General features: G+C 36.7%; 1 protein-coding gene across 3 annotated transcripts in view; it reads right to left on the minus strand.

The window, feature by feature from the left end:
* Positions 1 to 862: 862 nt before the first annotated feature.
* The window catches only part of LOC121297257 (protein FAM193A-like), a 48498-nt gene continuing 27947 nt past the window's right edge, over positions 863 to 21413 (minus strand). Inside the window, exons 13-22 of one of the 3 annotated variants that reach the window (XM_041223468.1) lie at positions 20863 to 21021; positions 20338 to 20583; positions 19643 to 19784; positions 18952 to 19221; positions 17043 to 17325; positions 16592 to 16778; positions 15734 to 15964; positions 13065 to 14097; positions 2243 to 2324; positions 863 to 1572 (exon numbers count right to left, since the gene is read on the minus strand). In XM_041223468.1, the coding sequence (XP_041079402.1) occupies positions 1479 to 1572; positions 2243 to 2324; positions 13065 to 14097; positions 15734 to 15964; positions 16592 to 16778; positions 17043 to 17325; positions 18952 to 19221; positions 19643 to 19784; positions 20338 to 20583; positions 20863 to 21021 (2727 nt within the window). In that variant the 3' untranslated portion in view covers positions 863 to 1478. Of the gene's footprint in view, positions 1573 to 2242; positions 2325 to 13064; positions 14098 to 15733; positions 15965 to 16591; positions 16779 to 17042; positions 17326 to 18951; positions 19222 to 19642; positions 19851 to 20337; positions 20584 to 20862; positions 21022 to 21413 lie in introns of all 3 variants that reach the window. The other 2 variants (XM_041223459.1, XM_041223449.1) reach the window with 2 other exon arrangements.

Consider the following 21413-nt stretch of genomic DNA (forward strand, 5'->3'; position numbering starts at 1 on the left):
ATAGACCTTTAAACACCAACACTACTACCCTCTAGTGTTTATGGCAGACAAAAATATGTATAATATGTGTATAATATAAAATCCCTGTATTTGTTGTGTGAACTTACAAGTGTTAATCTTCGCTGTGTTACTTGTAATCTAATAGGTTGCTTCCAATGACATGTAGTAAAAGCAGCAATATAGATGATGGCATTTACAAAGGTGCAATTCAGTATTTATTTGTGGACTTTATTTGTTATTTATAGAAGTGTGTATTCCAAATTCTGTTGTGCTGCCAACATGGTAGCTTCCATATGGGTGATCCTGTGAAGACTTCTGAACATAAAGCCTCTGTTTTATGATGAATATTTTAAGCAGAATAGTTTGTTCAGACTGAAAATGAAGTAGCTTATTGAATTACATTGGATTGATCGAATACCAGTAAACGAACATGATTTTTTCTTTAGCTTCTAAATTCAAGTAATCAATCCCTCCCCCTCCCCTGATAAAATTAAAACCTATTTCTTCCCTTGCCTTTTAATATGAGCATGTTATAAACTTTAAATCCATTACGATTATTGTGGTCTAAAAAAAAAAAAAAAGCTCCCCAAAAAAATAAATAAATAAATAAACAATGGTTCTAAACAAAAAATATATAATTTCTGCATTTTACATTCAAGTTGGCCATGGTCAATGTCCAAAGCCACCTTTTTTTTTCCGTAGATGATAAAATAAATCTCACGACACCTGCCAACTCACCTTCACACATTTCAGTGATCAATGCAGTGGTGAAACATTTCTTTATAAAAATAAAAAAAGGAACAAACATTCAAGACACAAGAGACATCTTCCTGCCATACTACTGTATTCCATCTTTCAAAAAGAAAGACAAGATTTTTAATATTACTTAACAATATGTTAAAAAAGTAGCCAGTTAGGCTTCGGTGTTAATACAATATACACTCTATAACAGATCGATAGTGTGAGTATTGTTCTTTTTAAATTCCATTCTGCAAGTATTCAAATACATTCAAACACATAGCGTAAGCTGTACTCTTCTGAAACCGTGAATTGTGAAACAGAACAAAAAAACCTGTGTCAAGTATTAGCCTTCCTTTTTAAAATCTTGTTTGGGGAATGCTGGAGCAGAGTAGAGTGACACTGACCAAGATCAATCCTTTGTCAGTAATCTGAATGAAGTGCCGGATGCATGTGTGATAGCCACAGTTAACGTTTTCTTTTCTATTTTTGGAGGGCCTTCATCCAAACGTAAGTTAAGCAGTCTGGACTACTCCAGGATATGGCCAGTCAAGAGAAATGTCCCACTCGTAGACTACAAGCACACAAGCAAACAAATCCAGGTAGAAGGTAGCTGCTTTTTTTTCAGGTTTTGCAAGATTATTAGGCCAAAAGTGTTCTTCACAGAGGAGCTTTTAGCAAAGCAGGACTGAGTCAGCAGCGTCATCGTTGATTGGTTTCTGCAAAGTCTTTGTATACTGTCAGTGTGCAACAAAGGTGGCTTTCTTCAGGCTAAAGTTTGACCAGTTGACGGAAAGCCGCTGTCTGGTCTGTCTAGCAGAGTCCAAGCAAAACCTGAAAAAAATAACTGGATATTAGAAAACAAATTGACTTTTAAATAGTTTTTGCTAACAATACAAATTAGTCAATGCTTAGCCATAAGTACATGGAGCTTTGGATAATTACACACAGCTAGTAAATAACTGAAAACTACAATATTAAATGAAATAAGATTCTGCATAATTTCCACAAAAATACACATAGCTACAGCTGTCTATTGCAGTGTAATGGGGTTGACCAGCATGACAACACAAGCACAGCTTCAATTTAAACATTTTCAATTTTTACATTTTATTTTATAGTTCAGGTATTTAATAAGTATAGATAAGTAAAGAATAATCTACATTTTCATTCTTAATAATAAATATGAAATCATTACATAAAATGCTGCCTGGGCTATGACACTGTGGTGGAGGTGGCTGTAACTTAAAAAATATAAGCCCTCACAGGGATGCTTGAAAACAACTTCTATTTGGTGTATTTGAAATTTTGAACCTCCAGATTCTGATATCCAAGTTATCCCCCCCCCCCCCCCCCCATTACTCCCACCACTGGATTCAAATGTACTGATTTAATATGTTGTGATGTGACAAAAACAAAATACTAGTGGGCAGGAAACGAATACTTGCTCTTACTTGGATTTTTGCTTACCATATAGGACAGAACATGTAGAAAGACGGTTTACCTTTTAAAATACTCAACTTCCCGCTCTGTCTCATCCATTTCTACACTGTCTAGGTCAATGTCTTTTGGTAGGAAGACATCATCTGGGGAGGGAGAAAATAAATAAATAAATAAACCAGATTCACAAAGCATTTAATTTAAAGTGGCAAACACTGACTACATAAAAAAAAAAAAGTCTTGAGTTAGAAAGATTAACTAATCAAATGTTAAACAGGACACCGAAGAAAGCTCTATAGCGGTTCCCAAACTGTGGGTTGTAGAGCCAAACACAGTAAAACAAACATCTTTAATCTGACAAAAATAAAACAGACAAAAGATAAAATCACTACTTGACAAATAAATTACAACAATGCAGCCCCCCCACCCAAATATAAATGGTCTGGACCAGAAAGTTATCACATGCTCCAACTGAACATATTCACCAGTGCTCGGTAGTTATGCTGGTAATGTGTATTTATGCAAACCATTTGTTAAAATGGATACGTTTTTAAAACAAAGGAGTACTAGCGATCTAAGTACAAGTCCAACGCCTCCAACTGTAAAGAAAAGCAAACCAGTTTCAAGGAATTATGACCAGTTATGTTGAGTTTGGCTTTATTGCTTGTGGGGCTGAAAATGATCTAGCTCCAAACTGTGTGTTGTGCTTGGAAATGCTTGCAAAGGGAAAGACGACACCAACATTTTAAAAGCATCTAATTACCCAACACCCCGAATATGCAAAAGGATGTGATTTTTAAAATAATATATTGGCCAAGCCATGTGTTTTAAGAAATGCCACAGTTCCTGAAAAAGCCATGAAATGCATCGCGTCTTGCATCTCTACACATTGCAAAATCAAAAAAGCCTCACAAATCAGTGAGGAGCTGTTATTATCCGCCTAATTGGATATCGGTGAGCAAAGGCTAGGTAAGGAAGCCGCACAAAAGATCCAATGTTTGCCACTGTCAACGAATACTGTACAAAGGCGTATTGAAAAAATGTCAGTAGATGTAAGTTTGCAGCTCACTCAATGGCTTTGTGAAAGCTGCATGTTCATTCTTCAAATTGATGAAAGCACAGACATCAACAAATCTGCACATCTCATGGTTTTTGTACGTTGTGTGTTGCATGAGGAGGTTATTGAAGATTTTTTTATTTTATGACAAGCTCAAGGATAGAACCACAGGTGCCACCATTTCTGAATGCTTAAATAACTACATTAAATCTGAGGGTCTCTAATAGAAAAAAAGTGTGTTGCATTGTGCACGGATGGTGCTGCAGCAATGACTGGTAAACACAGTGGAGTAACAGCAAGATTTCTGGAAGTTGCAAGCAATGCTGTAACAACCATTGCTTTTTACATCATCAGGCACTCAAATGCAAGGTAATGCAGCCAGACCATGAAGTTTTGAATACTGCAATCAAAATGGGTTGTCAAAGTAGCTTATTTGGTCGACGTATTCAGCCATCTGAACAACCTTAATGGACGTTTGCAGGGGAAAAATGCCTGTTTTAACTTTCAAAAGACAAAATTGTCACCTTTCAGAAGAAAGTGAAACTGTGGGAAAACTTAAGTTGAAAATGGCATGCTGGACATGTTTCCTCATTGTGCCAAACTAGACATGTGGCTATAAAATAAATGGTCATCTTTCACTTAAATGATTTTGCCACAAAACTAGTGGAATATTTTCCAGATGTCAAAGATGAAGCCTGGGACTGGGTTTAAAATCCTCACCACAGTTCAACACAAGACTTAACTGGAAGATCTGAAGAAGAACTGACTAAATAGTCTTCAGACAGGACTCTTAACTTCAGTTTCGTCAAGACCCAAATGCCCTTGGCACATTCTGGGTTTGTGTTGTTGGAATACCCAACTTTGGAGTCACAGGCACTGAAAGTACTTGTTTCCTTGTCTACAACTTATGCAAATCCACATTTTCAGCTATGAAGAACAAATACCGTGCCAGAATGCAACCATCCAATGATCTGAGTGTCAGTTTATCTAGCATCAATCCAAGATTAGACCTTCTCTGTGGAAAAAGCAAGCACACCCTTCACACTGAACAGCTATAAAAGTTAACTATGTATTTGTTATACAAGCACAGAATTGCAAAAAAAAAAAAAAAAAGCTAGAATAGCCTCAAACAAAAATATGGTTGTGTAAGAAGGCAATAATAATAATAATAATAATAATAATAATAAATAATAATAATAAATAATAATAAATGTATTTTTTAAATTAGTTTGAACTTTGATTAAATAATTCAAGTTATTTAAAAAACAAACTAAATGCTACAAATACCTGTTCCATTGTATAAAACTAAGTGAAATTTTACTCAAAGTGCAATTGTACGTGTTGTATTTCTAACAGTGATCACCTTAAAAGCAGTAAAAAACAAGGTTTATAGATCTGTGCAGGTAGCCTTTCTGTTTTACTTGATAAAATACAGCAAGTTATTATATTATTATTTTTTCTACCTATCATTTTGTGTAAATAAGCAATTTCTAAACCTTTATTCTCACTAAGTTTTTGAACTTTTTTGGTTGCTACTGCTTTTTCACACACTGTCTCACTGGGCAGAAAATGATCTGGCTACTCAGGTGGGTCATGAGCAGCATTCCCTCGAAGATTTTTAGATTCTGAGAAACTTGCCATTTTGACTGAGAAAAGGTAAATTATCAGTGCAAAACTTTCTGCAATGCATCAACTGTTTAATTTATTATTTTTGTTTAAACAATTTTGAAACAATACTCCAACATTAGTATCTGAACAATTTTACAATTAGCTTTAATTTTAAACATATACAACACATTTACTCTGGCTCTGTCTCCAATTCATCCTCTGTATATTTAACTCTATTAAGCCTGTCCGAGATCCTATCATAACTGCAGCCTTGCCAGTTGTTACTTAGATATAGACTGCATGCTAAGCTGGTGGTCTGCATAGAATTGCTTTATACTACTGCAAAAAACACTGGCGTCAGCACTGCCTTCAATTGTAACCACCTTGAGAAAGCTAACCTTTTGACTAAGAAGCACAGAAATCCAATAATACCACACAATAGTATACTCAAAAGTGTAACATATCCAACTAAAATCTGTTTTCGTTGGATATATCATTACATAGCGGGACAAGATTGGCCTTATTTCGGGTTCGTGCCCCTATAATAACATGACCCAGAAACTGAAACTTGAATTTTTAGCGCACTTTTATTGTTGTATAAAACAAAAATAAACAAAAACCTAGCTCTTACGAGCACTAACTAAACTTAAGCAGGTCCCTGACTAACTTGCAGGACAGCAGCATCCTCTAGCAGACTGACTGCTCTCCTTAAATATTGGCAGTTGGCTCTAATTTACAATAACGAGCCAACTGTCAAAACAATTAACAAATACAATTAAACAATACAATTAAATAATAAAAAAACACAATTAGCTTGGCAGGGAGGCTTTTCACTTCCCCTGTCACAAAACAAATACTTTTACATTTGCAGGGCCCCTGCTCTGCTACAATAGTTTGATTTATTATTATACCACACTTAACCACTTCAACACCATGACGTATGCACATAAGTCAAATGAAAACCCACTTACAGTACCATGTGGTACGTGCGTACATCAAGTTTCCCATTCTATTCTATGAGCGGTTTCTTAGTCTAGCGTTTCGGGTTTCATTCTCTAAGGCAGTGCTAGTACTGTGGAATGTGTAATAAAAGTCGGGGGAGGGTCAGGTGACATTTGTATCTAATTGTGTGTCATGTAGCGATTCCAATCTACCTGTGGGTGTTTACACGACAGATGTATTCCGGGAAGCCATTCAACTTTTACAAGTGTGTATATAAACAGTGCCTCACCCACTTTCAAAATGTGCACCTTTTGTTGCCTTATAGCCTGGAATTAAAATGCATTAAAATAGTTTCTTTTTTTTCATTTATCTACACATTCAACAGAATGTCTTAAAGAGCCAAGCACTCACCAGGTATCTACTGTTAAGCTTATATATTTATTATTATAGCATCATTATGAAAAAACAATGAAGCGAATTCATGCATGCACTATATATATATAGTGTTTTAAATTATAAATTCATTTTATTATTAGTTTTACTTGTTTAGTTGTAGTTTAGATAGTTTTTATCGAAAGCTAAACATGGCAACGTACGTAGTCTTTCTATAATGAGCAAAGGGAGTGAAGCTGGTTCAGAGGATTTTGAAACCAGCGACAGTGATGCGGACTGATCACACAGCAATAATGAAGAGGATGTGGAGCCAAAAACAGTACAAACTGTACAAACAGAAGAGCATGCAGTTACTGTACGGGTAAGCCAGCTGCAAACTGGAAGCTGTTGGTTTGAAATGGCAGTGCTGTGACAAAACACAGCACTGGGTACAAGGCAATGCGGCAGCCAGATCCATCACAATGCCTGTGCAAAGTAGCGGTGTACATGCACTTGTGACTATCCCTCCAACACAAGGGAAGCAGAGACTGCAACAAAGGTGCAGAGTCTGCTACTAAAATGAAAACAAAAGACAGCACAAGAAAAATTATGCAGTTGTTTGCGAAGGCAGCCCCGGGTTCTGTTGTATTGAACATTTCAATAAATGGCACAGAGCATTTCGATAATAGCATACACTTTGATGTTGTTTAATTTTTTTGATATTTACTGTTTACTGATTATTACTGTTATTAGCAGTGTTTTTGTTCAAAAACAAAACAAAAAAAAAACTTGTTTTTATCTCTATATTGAATATCGGTATGTAGTACTCAGCAACATAAACAGTTTTGGTCATTTATTTGTGTTTTGTTCATATATGTTAACATTTTATAGCAATTACAGGTTTGAAAACATTATTATTATTTTCAAAATCTGGTACCTGGGAAGGAGTTTCATTTTAACATCTGGAGTTGAAGTGGTTAAGGGTTAAAAGCTTAGCAGTGGTTAAAAAGGGTGCGAGATGGAACCACATAATAACCCCACACAGGCTAACCATTATTATTTATTAGCTATTGCTAGCTTTTCAGTTTTCACACATTGCTTTAAAAGTATGATCTCCTGTGGGTAAGATTTATCTATTTACTATGGAGTTGCTGCTGCCATATTGTTAACTCTTAACAGAGTATATATTTTTACAATTAATAAATAGGTAAGACGGAGTACACGTTAAATTTAAACTTACTTTTGACAGATACTGTAGGAAAAGCAGCAGCTGTTTCTCTGTTGCTATGTCTGTGCTTTCGTCTAAAATTAAAGTATAGAATCCCGACTCTCGCAAAGCATTCACAATTTCTGACTCAACTGGTTCATTTAGCGCAGGGCTTCTCAAACTCTGTCCTGGGGACCCTGTGACTGTTGGTTTTCATTCCAACCGAGCTCTCAATTACTTAACTAGACCCTTAATTGAACTGCTAATTTGCTTAATTGGACCTTTCTACTTGTTTTCAGCTCTTAAACAGTTGTAGTTCAAGTTACTTATAAATGTTATAGCTAACTTGAAACATGCAACTGTTCAAGAGCTGAAAACAAGTAAAAAGGTCTGTTTAAGCAAATTATCAGTTAAATTAAGGATCTAGTTAAGCAACTGAGAGCTCGGTTGTAATGAAAACCAGCAGCCACCGGGGGTCCCCAGGACCGAGTTTGAGATGGCCTGATTTAGCGCATCCACAAAATACCAGACATAGTTTTTTCTTATATGATCTGCACCTATTGATATCCCATGCCTTTCCATCACAAAAAAAGGCAGATACATTTCACACAATGAACGAGTATTTAATTAATTTGTAAAATATACAAGCAAACAAATAAAAATAAACATTCCTACATCTGCAGCCGTGTGGCTTTAGAGATGCCACACAGTCACAAATACAACAGAAACAAACATACCCTATTAAAATGTGAACATTTAAAGTAGTCGTAATAATAATAATAATAATAATAATAAAAGAAAGGGATTCTTAACTACAGTAGCATGCGTTTTGTTTGTTGTTGAATGACAGCTCTGAAAGCTTTGGATCAGACCGTTTCCAGTAAAGCATCTAGGGTTGGGCGATATATCGTATATACAGGTTTACCGATATAATTTTTTAGAATTCAGAAGCGAGTAGTTTTTCGAGATTTATGATTATACTGTAAATTTACAGTATAATCGTAAATCTCGAAAAACTACTCACTTCTAAATCTTTTGTAGTCATTTTTGTATTACTTTAGTATAAATACATGTTAATTTGGATTCATATGTTGTTTTTTTCTGACTATGTGAACGAAAAGACACAAAAGCGCCCGTTTTCTCATTGGAAATAGTGATATTTTGAAATGTACCTGTCCTGGTCACAAAAGCAAAGTTTGTGGGGAATAATAGCCATTTTCTATACTTTTGGAGATATAAGCAATTAGGAAATAACACTTACTACCCAGGAACAAAAAAAAAAAAAAAATTGTTACACGGTGTAATCTATACATAGTCTGATGCAATTGATTTTATTGTAGCATTATACATCACTTATCACTGACTTAGTACATTATGTTTGTTTAAATAACTGATGTTGTTTCCTTCCGTTAACAAGGAGGCAGCAGTTGTAGTAGTTATTTGCATTACGATTAGCAGGTCACTCATGATCTCTTTGGTTCACAGCCGCAACCAGCTCCACAGCATCTTTTCAAAGCTGCGCTGGGCTGTGCAGGATCTGCACAGATTTCTGCAGGTGGAGTTGAGTGACATCAAGCAGCAGCCCTCGAAGAGTGTGCATCTCTGCGATTATGTCCAGAACTCTGCAGATCTGTGGAAATCTGCACTACATGAAGCATGCCACCACTGTATTTCTTCAGGAGGAGAGAAGCGTGGTGTATTGAGCTGCGTGTGACTTATGTTGCGATGATACAAATTGGCAACTACTTTCTCTGAAAATCACTGTTGTCGGCAGTGAAAGTCGCTAGATTTGTCGCTAGTCACATTGACGATGTTTTTATCGCTAGGGAAACCCAAAAGTCGCTGGATCTAGTGACAAAATCGCTAAATTGGCAACACTGCCCATACCGTACCGTTAAACTCCAGCCTCGCAACATATCTAAATCTGTCTCGGGGGCCGAAGCACACTATGGGCAGGGTTATTGCATTTCGTCATCACGCTCAAGCATCATTCCAAGAAAAAAGTGACAACCCTTAGGACCACAATTGCTAGATGTTTTCCTAATTCCTTACCTTTACACTGCAGGGCACATAACACACACCTGAGTAAAATACAAAATAAAGTAACTCCCTCTCTATAATGCACATAGAGTGAAGCAAAAATGTAACTTTCTGTGAATTAACCATGCATAAAGCACCATGTAATCAATGCTACATTTTTTTTTTTTACAAAAACAAAAAAAGGTAACACTCTCACTTGTGGATCACTTTAATTAGCAGTTTTTAAACCATAAATAGCCTGGCTAAACCGCGGTCGGGAGTTCAGTTCGAAGTGACAGACAATCAAACCAAGTCCGAGAAGGGAAGAGGGAATGGGCTCGCCTGCTAGAGCGGGTCTGAAGCATCAAATCTCCCGGAGACAGCCGCAGCTCCTCTCGCAGCAAAAAAGTGAATACATCAGGAAAGCATCATGTAATAGGCCTAATATTTATTTAGTTATAAAACAAATGCTGAATAAGATGTCTGTGTTCTAAAGTGCCAGCACAGCTTCTCTTCAGTTCAGATACTGTATCAAAAGGGGGAGACAGAGAAGTTGTTTACAGTTTGAACAACACCGGTGTCCTAGGAAACGTGTTGATCAAGCTCTAGAATTTAAAAGGGAAGGTTCCATCGTTTCCAATGTCTACGAGTTTAGGCTGGGAAACAAGTGGATCAAGCCTTGAAAATAAGTTGATCGGCTACATTAACAAACAATAAATAATTTAAAATGAAGTTGGTAAGTATAATTTATATAAATGAGTAGATCATCTTTGACAGTATGACGCTAGATAAGAGAATATTAACACAAAATAAATCATTTAAAATGCATGCATGGCAACAGTCCCACATCTTGATGCATAGGAAGAAAGTCCTGATATTTACCGATAGAAAATAAAAAAAAAAATTCTGCACAGTAGAGTTAGTGAAAACTACATGCTGTGCTCTTCGAGTGGCTGACATCTGCTGACCACTAACTTATACAAAGGTAAGAACGCTTTAATATGTCTATTTTTATTGTCATGATGGTCGTTTCGTGTTGAGTTGGGAGGATATGTCTATTATAATAGTGTTTTTTTTTTTTTTTGCGTATGACTCCTCCCATGTGTATGATGCGTATGACCCCCCCCGGGGACAGGGACCCCCGATTCCCTCGTCAAAACAGTTTCCAACCGTTGGCAAGTAATTAAAACCTTCATTTAAAGTATAATTTATAGTAGATCGGATATATTCAACAGTATGACGCTAGATAAGAGAATGCGAATATCTAGCACTATAATATATTAGCAACAAATACATAATTTAAAATGAAATTTATAAGTAGCCTGTGATATTAATGTGTATATCTGTTTGTGTAACAAATGTTAACTGACAAAATGTGTTACATATTTAGCGTTATTTTGCATTTCTGGAGGTGTTCTTGTTTTGGGAAGCACTACCGTGTGGACAGGTAGGCGAACGATTTTCCAAAAGTTAAAAAAGCACGCGTTTCAGTCATGGAAAAAATTGAGCTCCATGCTACCACTACTAACTAGGCCACGGCGCACAATCACATGATGAAAAATGTTGCTCATAGAGTATTATTATTATTTTGTATTATGCACTTTGTTGTTTCATTTTTTTTTTTTTTTTTTTTTTTTTTTAATACTTTGTATAATTAGGATAGTAAAACAAACAGGAGAGTGGTTATCATCATGCATGTATTTCAATTACAAGTTTGGGAAGAAACAATACATTAATTAGTTAAAAACTAAAGAGTTAATGCCTTTGCTAAACCGTGGTAAATATAGTAGTTTGTAGTTTAATACCAACCATGATAGCTACTATATGTAGGCCTGCGGTTTGACACATCGAAACTGTAGTAAAGTTACAGCTATAGTAATATTAAAATGTAAAATTTGACCTTGTCATACTAATATTATGGATGCAGCATGTCATTAGATTACATTACTGAAACATTTTAATTTTGATTAAAGATTGACATCATTTTGACCTGTAAAATCATTTAATATATAAATAAATCTCTGTGATCACACATAAACTACATCTGATTTTTGAGACAGGGGTTTAAAACAATTTACCAAATAGAGTCGTCGATCACACATTTTAAAAGACAGTGGCACGAACACACACTAACAACATAGTCTTGCAAATAAAATAGTCAGATAAATATAAAAAGCCTTACTTGTGCCTAGTTTTGCATTACTGCGCTTGCGTGATTAACATTTCCTACGACACCGGTACTGTATTTACTGTAGAAATATATTGCATGAACCATTAGTATAGGGAATTGGGGGACATGCTGTAGGAGCATTATATCTGAGGCACGTTATAACAGAGAGCCTTATAGCGCGGGAGCACTATATAGATATTTGGGCTGGCACTATTGATCAAAGTATCAAAAATAAATAAATAAAATAATAATAATAAAATAGAAACATTAAACCACGTTGTTTCATTTTATAAGGACGTAATTGAATCATGTATACCTGTAATACAGTCCCCCGTCTTTGTCTTTTTTGTTTAGGTACAGTGCCATGAAAAAGTATTTGCCCGGTCTGAGTTTCTGCATTTTTGCATATTTCTGACAATGAATGTTATCAGATCTTCAACCAAAATCTAATATTAGATAAAAGGGACCCTGAGTGAACAAAACGCAACATTTTGATACTTATTTCATTTATTTAAAGAAAAAGTTATGCAACACCTAATGTCCCAGTGTGAAAAGGTAACTACCCCCTTAGACTCAATAAATGGTTACGCCACCTTTAGCGGTAATAACTGCAACCAAACCCATGAAAAGATCTGACCAAATTTAATGTGAAAAATGTGCAAAAATGCACAAAATTAGGACAGGGCAAACACTTTTTCATGGCACTGTATGTTTATCAAGCCTCCCACCCCCCAACACACACACTAAGTACTTTTCAACAATAAAAAAATCCCTGTAAATTTTATTAAATTAATGCTTGGCTCAATTTTTGTAGCCTGACATTTAATTGAATCGACTCAGCATGTTCATTATGAGACGTCTCTCAGCTCGGCTCACCTTTCTCCAGTGTAAAAGCAACTCAAGCTATCCGAGCCATAGCAGGCTGGCTTGCCTGGGGTGTGCAGGTGGAAAAGGGGTATAATATGCTCATGCGTGCTACAAAAAGTACTACTACCACTAATAATAATAATAAATGACCTTATCTGTCACAGTTTCAGGTTTGCAAGAAGGGGGGGGGGGGGGAATTCGGCAACTGAACGCTGCGCCTTTGCTACAGGCAAAAATAAAACGGCTATGGTACACACGTTCCCAACAAATTCTCACAACTGACACTTGCCCTGTAGGTTACGTTCATGTGGACTCGTGGCTTATTCTAGGCTGGTCTACGTAGCTGGTAGATGGCACCCGCACGAGTTTGGGAACCTTTGCTCTCCAATACCAATGTAAAAGCAAGATAAAGTTACATACTTAAAATAATAATAATAATAAAAATAATAATAATAATAATAATAATAATAATAATAATAATAATAATAATAATAATAACCAAAACACCTAAAAAATTTGTACATCCTACTGTTTTATTTTTAAAAAATCAATACTGGATTTCTTCAATATGATATTTAAATGATAAAACACTAAACTTTTTGAATGGGTTTTAAAATTAGGAAGTTCCAGAATAGTAAACTCACCAATGGAATTGTTTAGCTTATCTCCTTTCTTCTTTTTATTTTTCTTGGTCTTTCCTGTGTTGGGCTTGTTATTCTGCTGCTGTTCAGGCGGAGCTGCCAATTCAATCATTACCATGGGCTTGTCCTCCTTTATATGATTTAATTGCTTCTTGCCATTTGTAACATTGACCTTTTCTTCCTTTTTCAGTTCCTGGTCAGATAGATCATCAGCTTGCTTAAGCTTCAATTCTACCTGGATCTTGTTGGCAGTCTTCAGCTGGATATCTGTGACCTTAGTTGCTTCAGCTGGCTGTTTTCCCATCTCTGTGACCAGTTTGCTAAGCTGTTGTTTTAGCTTTGGCTTGCTATTAACCTCTCGTTGTGGTGCAGTGTGAGGAGGTACAAACACCTCTGGCTGTTTTCCCATCTCTGTGACCAGTTTGCTAAGCTGTTGTTTTAGCTTTGGCTTGCTATTAACGTCTCGATGTGGTGCAGTGTGAGGAGGTACAAGCACCTCTGGCTGTTTTCCCATCTCTGTGACCAGTTTGCTAAGCTGTTGTTTTAGCTTTGGCTTGCTATTAACCTCTCGATGTGGTGCAGTGTGAGGAGGTACAAGCACCTCTGGCTGTTTTGCTTTTTCCTCTTTCTGCAGTAGCTGAGACTGCTTAAAGTCTTTCTCGTTCCCCAAATTCTGCTTTGTCACAAAAGGTTCAGGCACTGTTCTTTGCTCTTTATTAAATGCTGACCTGATGGGTGAACAGGGTGAATTAATTATTTTGTCCCATGACTGCACCTTACCATTCTGAAGTTTTACTAATGCATTCTGAGCAGTCTCCTTTAAGGGCTGAGGGTTTTGAAGAACAGGGTCTGTTTTGAGAGCCTCTCTCATTTTCTCCTTTTTCTTTTTCTTGGCAGCTCGGAGTAGCTGATGTTCTTGAAGCCGTTGAAGCTCTTGTTGGAGTCTCTCCTCCTCCTTCCGCCGCCTTTTCTCTTCAAGCATCTGCTGCTGCTCCCTCTCCAAGGCCTCTGCATCAAGGCGGGCTTTTTCCTCCATCTGTGGAACAACATAACATTTAGGCTCCTGATGTTGAAGTTCTATTACTAACTGTTAATTATTCCTCCCCACTCAAGTGAAATGCTTACTGTTATATACAAAGATACAATACATTTAGAATTCAGTATCATTTTTTCCTATATAATGCCTTAAAAACAGTGGACATAATTAAATATAACTGATATATGTGTATTGTAATCAATTGTGATCCACGTGTGTGTGTCAGGACTCTCAGGTTTGCAGTTGTCTGCGTCCCCTGGACGCTCGACTGTCTGGTGTAAGCAGACCAACAACAGATTATTATTATACTTTTTTTTTTTTTTAAATCATGCAGGTAATACAGCTGCTCCTACTCAGAGTTCTAGTTCCTGCTGTGGAGAACTGGAAAACATGGACAAAGATACGTCTTGGATCGGAGCAGACTGAAGGGCTACACAGAGTTGCTCCTGTTTAACGAGACCCCCTGTAAAAGGTTGCGTGGTTTTGCTGCAATCTATTTCAGGCTTTCTTGCTGACTGCTTCCCAAGCTTAAAGTAGCTGTTTAAAAACCTGATAGGAAGGGATGTATTTTTTTCCACTTTAAAAAAATAGCTTATTTCATGACATTTCACAGCTTAAAAATAGGTATTTCAAGACCTTTCACAACTGATTAAAAGCAGAAAAAAAATTGTGTCATTCAAAATTGCAAATTTTCTCTAAGGTAATAATACAACAAATGTTCCTAAATATTTCAATGCTTACCTGAAAAACAGTAAATGCTAAATTAGTTTATGTCCACCCTTTAAATACATTCTACAGTATATTCCCCACCAGGGAAGCATCAAACATAATATAAATAAATAAATGTAAAAACAACAACAGACACACAAAATGTCCCTTTCTTACAGCAGAGCCATCTTTCTGAGAAATATTATATATACAAAAATGACTACAAAAGATTTAGAAGCGAGTAGTTTTTTCGAGATTCACGATTATACTGTAAATAAAATGACTTCAAAAGATTTAGAAGTGAGTAGTTTTTCAAGATTTACGATTATACTGTAAATACAGTATAATCGTAAATCTCGAAAAACTACTCACTTCTAAATCTTTTGTAGTAATTTTTGTATTACTTTAGTATAAATACATGTTAATTTGGATTCATATGTTTTTTCTGACTGTGAACGAAAAGACACACATTTGCCCGTTGTCCCATTGGAAATAGTGATATTTCGAAATATCACTGTCCTGGTCACAAAAGCAAAGTTTGTGGGGAATAATAGCCATTTTCTACACTTTTGAGGCATAAGCAATTAGGAAATAACACTTACTACCCAGGAACAAAAAAAAAAAAAAAAAAAAAAATAAATGTTACATGGTGTAGTCAATAAATACCACACTAAAACTGTAATAAAATACCAAAATAAAAAAGTGACAGTAGTGAAGAATACTACTCCTATCTGTAATGTAAATTCCTTTTCTTTGTACTATCATAAATGCTGCAATCACAAAATCATGGAATGGCAAAACAAGAGGTACTGAAATGTTTGTGAATCTGGTACATTGATTAGGTGAGAAAGGTTGGTTCAATTTAAAATGCTAGCAATCTGTGCCAAATAGCATACATCTTACGTAGGTGAAGTTTAACAAGAATTACCTTTTTCTGTTTGTGCCGTGCCCTTTTTGCTGCCCGGGAGCTGTTAACTGGTTTGGACTCTGAGCTGTTTATAAACTGTAACAGATCTTCCACTTTCCGGTGGTCTTCAACACCTTCTCTGTCGCTCAGTGGATCGTCTTTCTTTGGCTGTTCCTCCTTCCTCTTTGTTAGACGCAAGCGCAGCTTCTCACGCATTTCTGCATAGTTTCTACTGGTTGGTGCAGCTGGAGGCTACAGATTAGAAAGAAATACTAACCTCTGGCACGGTCAATAAACAGTTAGCACAAACATAACACATATCTGTAATGTAAACCAAGGAAACAGAGGAACTTTACCTACAATAATGTATCTGGTGTTGTTTTTTGTTTAGTTTTTTTTTTGTTTAATTTAGTCTTTTCAATTATTTTACCGACGATTTCCCATCTCAGCAAAACTGAAGGTCCCCAAAACCAAGTCAGCTTCCTCTTTTACACCCAGGAACTCGACAGCAGATGTCAGCAAGCTACCGACCTCTGGAGGACAAAGGCCAGCCCTGCAGGTGTCTACTTTTGAGCTCACTGGGTGCCTGGATAGCAGGGTTCGCTGTAGCACGATGAGAAGAAAGTTCCTGATGGTTTTGCCTCCCTAACCCATGGGAGTGCCAGAGCCAATGTGACACTGCCTTCGGAATGCCAAGCAAAGAATGGCCACTTCGCACAGCCAGGATGCAAACCTCCACTGCATGACCCCACCTTGCACATGGCTATGCTTTTACCAGGTGAGCTACTCGGGGGACCCCTGGTGGTGTGGTTTATTAGTCCTGGTGATAAAATCACCCAGACAGCACATGAACCAATATAAGAAATAAAACACACTTACCCCACCATGACCAAAGAATTCACAGTAGCAGCAGTCACAGTACTTTCCTTCTTTTTGATTGGTGGACGTGGAGGTGCTAGAACTATGTTCTGAACAACTGTCCTCATCCTGGCTTTCCTCCCCATCATACTGCTGATGGTCATACACATTATTGCTTTCACAGCGATGACCCTCACAATCTGGGTCACTACATGAACAGAAATAAATACACACATCAAAACAAAGTTGGACAAGGATCTTAGAACATTAACAGTCTCACAGTCTATTTAAAGTAGAGAGAAACAGTAAGTATTTAACAAAAATACCAACCCCAATACTTGCATATGCCTTTAGTTCTACAGTAAGGTAGAACTGATTTGACCAATTATTAAAACTTGTATTGATGTTCCCTTGTCAGTGAACATCTGTATGTAAACTACGTATCAGTCCTGATTTACAACAGTGAACAAACCTGCAAACACTAGGTGGAGCGCTCACAGAGTTTTCTGTGGTAGCAGCAGGAAGTACAACACTGGTGGGGCACAGTCCTTGGTGAGGATCCATAAACCCAGGTGCTGTAGCGGCAGTCTTTGGGAAGTGTTGAGTTGCGAGATTGGGTAGATGAGGCGCAGAGGCAGGAGACTGTGTTGTAGTTGTTAGGGAGGGGAGTAATGCTAAACCTGTGGGGCTACTTCTAGGTGCAGCTGGAGTGGGGTGCCTGTGGTCCTCTTTGCCTATATTGTGGAATACTTCACCTAAAATAAAACAAGCAGGTTAGAAGCCAGATTTGTGCACACTAATACAAAGTATTTATTTTTCTGACTTTTTTTTACCAATAATTTCTTCCTGAAGGGAAGGCTGCCTTAAGTCAAGAATGAATCACTGATTTTAAAAACATACAATTTAGACAATATGGTTATTAAATAATAATAGCAAAGATTAACACATGTAACTCGAAGAGATCAAAGAGTAACTAGTGGAGTTCTGAAAAACACAGCATCATACATCCCCATGTGTTGCTACAACTTTTTAAGTAACGTACCTGTAATTTTCCTTTTCATTGTTAACATTGACTTTTTACACTTCCAACTTTAAATTCTGTTTCAAACCTCTTTTTAAAATGTCCCCTCTAGTGCTCTAGGGTTTGAGATCTGTCCCCTAAATCACTGCAGGAAGGAAAAACCCATAACAAGTGCTCTAGCTTTTCTATTCTGTACCACAGTGTGGATCGTTATTGTTGTGTTACCTGTTTGGCAATGTGGGTATAATCCTTACACTATTGGTGCACTACAGCAGACATTTTGAAAAGAGCTTTGAAAAAGACTTTAAAGTTTTAAGTGTAAAAAGTTGTCAGGTTGTTAATTAAAAGAAAAATTACAGGTACGTTATTTAAACAGTTGTAGCAACATGTGGGGGTGTTAGCGCTATATTCTTCAGAACCCTGCTACTTACTCTTTAACCCTCTGTGGTCCTATGTCAGACCAGGTCCAACATTACAATTTTCCCTTTCCAGTCCGATGTCAGACCCGGTCAGACATCATCAAAAAGACCTAATGCACAGGTCTCTAGTCGTTTTTTCTCCGGAAAAAAAATATGAGAAAACCTTTCAATGGCCGAGTGAGACCGATAGGAGACTAATGAAGCCGAAAAAAGGGCGTATCTGATAGCCCCATGCACCACAGAGATAACACGGTCATAAACAAAGGAGATAGCTGCTTTTGCATCCACCGCTCAAAGAATATCAGACTTTCGCAGAGCTTTTTGAGATGTTACAGTAGTAAAATAATGACTTGGATCGCATTATTGAGGAATTTGGTGATAAAACGAGGAGAGAATTTATCAGTATGCACGTCTATAAAGAAGTATGCGAAAAATACAACAAACAAGGGGTGGAGCTTGGCTGGAGACATAGTACTGAGTGTCCTTTTGTGACTCAGTGCCTTTTAAACTTGTTTTACTCTGAATTTTTTTTTTTTTTTTAAAACAGCGCGTGTAAAATAAACAGCGCATGACAGTTGATTAAATTAACATACTTAAATTCCATTGGTAATTTAAACTTCACTTCCTATCTGAACTACAGTCTTAGAAAAAGAAAAACAATCTAACTTAAGGATGTTCAAAGAAACTAATGATCAGCAAATAAATATTTAACATCAATGATCTGACAAACTGGGTAAGAAATTTGAGAAAAGTGATTAATACAAATTGTATTTGTATTAATTTTAGCTGTGTGGGAATTACACTGATGGGCTATGGTGAGAATTACTAAAAGGCTGAACAAAAGGAAATGCAACATTAAAGTGCATTTTGTTCATATATGCTCCCTTCACTATCCTTGTAATGCATGGCTAAAGGTCCCTTTGTACTCCTTCCCTCTTTACCTAGGGAAGTGGGTCTTTTAGATGAAAGTTTGATCTGATTATTACTTGACTGGACAGTAGTAGCTGTGCAGGAAACTGATGAGGTGGCTGAAGAGGTGGCCATGACAACTTTGTTTGGTTCCATAAAGGCATCTTGGAAATTGTAGAGACATTTCTTCTTGGCTGTGTTCTTTTTTTCCTTGGTTTCTGTGGTGGATGTGGTTTCTGTACTGGATGATGGTGGAAGCGTGTCTGGTCTAATTTCTGGGACAGCAGGGCCCAACAGATCTCCTAATAAAATATAGAAAAAGAAGTAGTACCTGTTTATATAAAAAGGGTAAAAGTTCAATGTATAAAGTTTAAAACAAAAAAGGCTGCAAAATATTCTTACACAACAGGTACATTTGTCAAATATAATTCTGAACATACACACGCTTTGTAAAAATTGGGTTATATCCAATTCATCTATACAGCAGTAGATCAAAATGCTCCCATTACCATTAAATTAAGTTGATTTGTGTATCAGAGAATCAAACTTACAAACAGTGCTTGGGTGTCTTATTAGCGTACAAATGTGCACACCACCCGTAAGCGTGTACCGTTTTAATGATTTAATCACTGTCTGTAGTAAATATATGATGACACTCAGCTCAACTGATTAGACCCCATTATGTCTGAATCATGATTTTCCTCTACCCATGCATCCCCTCACCTGACTGTGGTTCTTGTAGAAAAATGGCAGGGTTCCAGTTTTTCATAACAGTGGATTCCCACAAGTTTTCAAATTTAAGAGATGGGGGTAAAGAACTGTTCCAGTCTGTCGTGTTCCCAAAGCAGTTCTGGTAGATATGGTCCTGAAGGGAAGCATTGAATACCTGATGTTTACCTGTATGGTTAGATGTCGGAGCTGAAGGAAGTGTCTGAAAAAGGACATCTCATTATTAAAATGATTTTATTACTATTTTTTTTAAAATTTTGATCGTCACCAAACTGTTGGGAACAATATTTTTAGTTAATCATTTAATATGAAAAATCAGCTCTGTTTTATTTGAGGTATATATATATTAGATCCCGTTAAATAATAATAAAAAAAAATGAAAGCTGTATAGTTTTGAAGTTATTTTGGCAGTAAATAAAAATTTGGGCCAGAACTTTTTAATAACTCTTTTTACTTGAGCTGAAGAATTCATATCTAAAAAAAATCTTGTTTATATGTCAAACACATTTTGGATACAAAAGGCGTAAAACTCTTTATACACAACACAGCCATTTCCATTAAGTTAAATGTGGCTAGAATCTTTATATTTCATTCAACTCAAATAAAATATTCAAATGTATTCCTGACAGAAGTCTTCCGGGGGAATATTAAAATAAAAATAAATAAATAAATACAAATACCAGCCTTACCTTATTGTGTGAAAAGGGTGGACTTGAATAAAGATTGGGGTGGAGAAGAGGCCTGGGTAGGTGGGACATGTGTAGTGGCAGGTGCCCATGGATGTGTGGGTATAGGTGCAGAGCAGGGTGAGAAGTTTTCTTTGTTAAGAACTGGTGGCCAGAAGGATGTCGTCCAAATGAAAGTGCTGCTGCATTTAGTCCAGCTGCTTCTTGCTTACAAACATGACATTCACAAGCATGCTGAACCTGATCAACCTGTAAAAAAATAAACACTGCATTTAATTTAATTACAACCAAATCATATGTGTTTATGCTACATCCTAAAGGTTTCCCCCTAAAAGAATCCTGGTATTTAACACATCCCATACAAGGAGTGGATGGAGGCCAGGGCTCATAAGTGTCATAAATGCAAATGTATTGCTTAAAGTTTGATGCCCATTAGACACAAAGTCAACTGGAGTATATACACATAAATTTTATATTTTCATATTTCAACACAAATACATTTTACAGAAGGCCTTTAAACCTTTTCACCTGTTGAGTTGGGTAAGACGGTGGAGGACTGTCCCTCTCTAAATCATCCTTCATTAGAGCCATTTTTCCAGGGGTCAGACTCTCTCCGCTGCTCTCCCCATCGGCTTCATCATCATCTGCTTCTGAGGAGCTGCTGCTCGTACTGCTTACTTGTGGAGACTGTTGAAAATCAGAATGAAATAAGAGGTCAAGAGAAACTCTCACTGCTAATGTGTGTCCTCCCTGCCCCAGTGTATGTTAATTTCATGCCACTTCATTAAAGATACTTTCCAAACTCAAACCTGATCAAAAAGTGGATTTAAAATCAGGAAATGGTTGATCTTTCTATCTAATTACCATATTGACAAAGTCTGACTGATGTTGACATGTTGTCTGGGCCTGATGAAATTAGTAAGTAACTAATTTCATAAAACACTCCCTTATGTAACTCAGATTTATCATAATGCATAAGAGATAAAAATAGATAAGAATTATTTTGAGTGACAAAGATAAAACAGCAAGCAAGTTAGTTACAAAAAACTGCAGCACCAAGGGTTATTTTTTTATGTTGC

The sequence above is a fragment of the Polyodon spathula genome, chromosome 2 (genome assembly GCF_017654505.1).
Source record: "Polyodon spathula isolate WHYD16114869_AA chromosome 2, ASM1765450v1, whole genome shotgun sequence".
In the NCBI taxonomy this organism is placed as follows: domain Eukaryota; kingdom Metazoa; phylum Chordata; class Actinopteri; order Acipenseriformes; family Polyodontidae; genus Polyodon; species Polyodon spathula.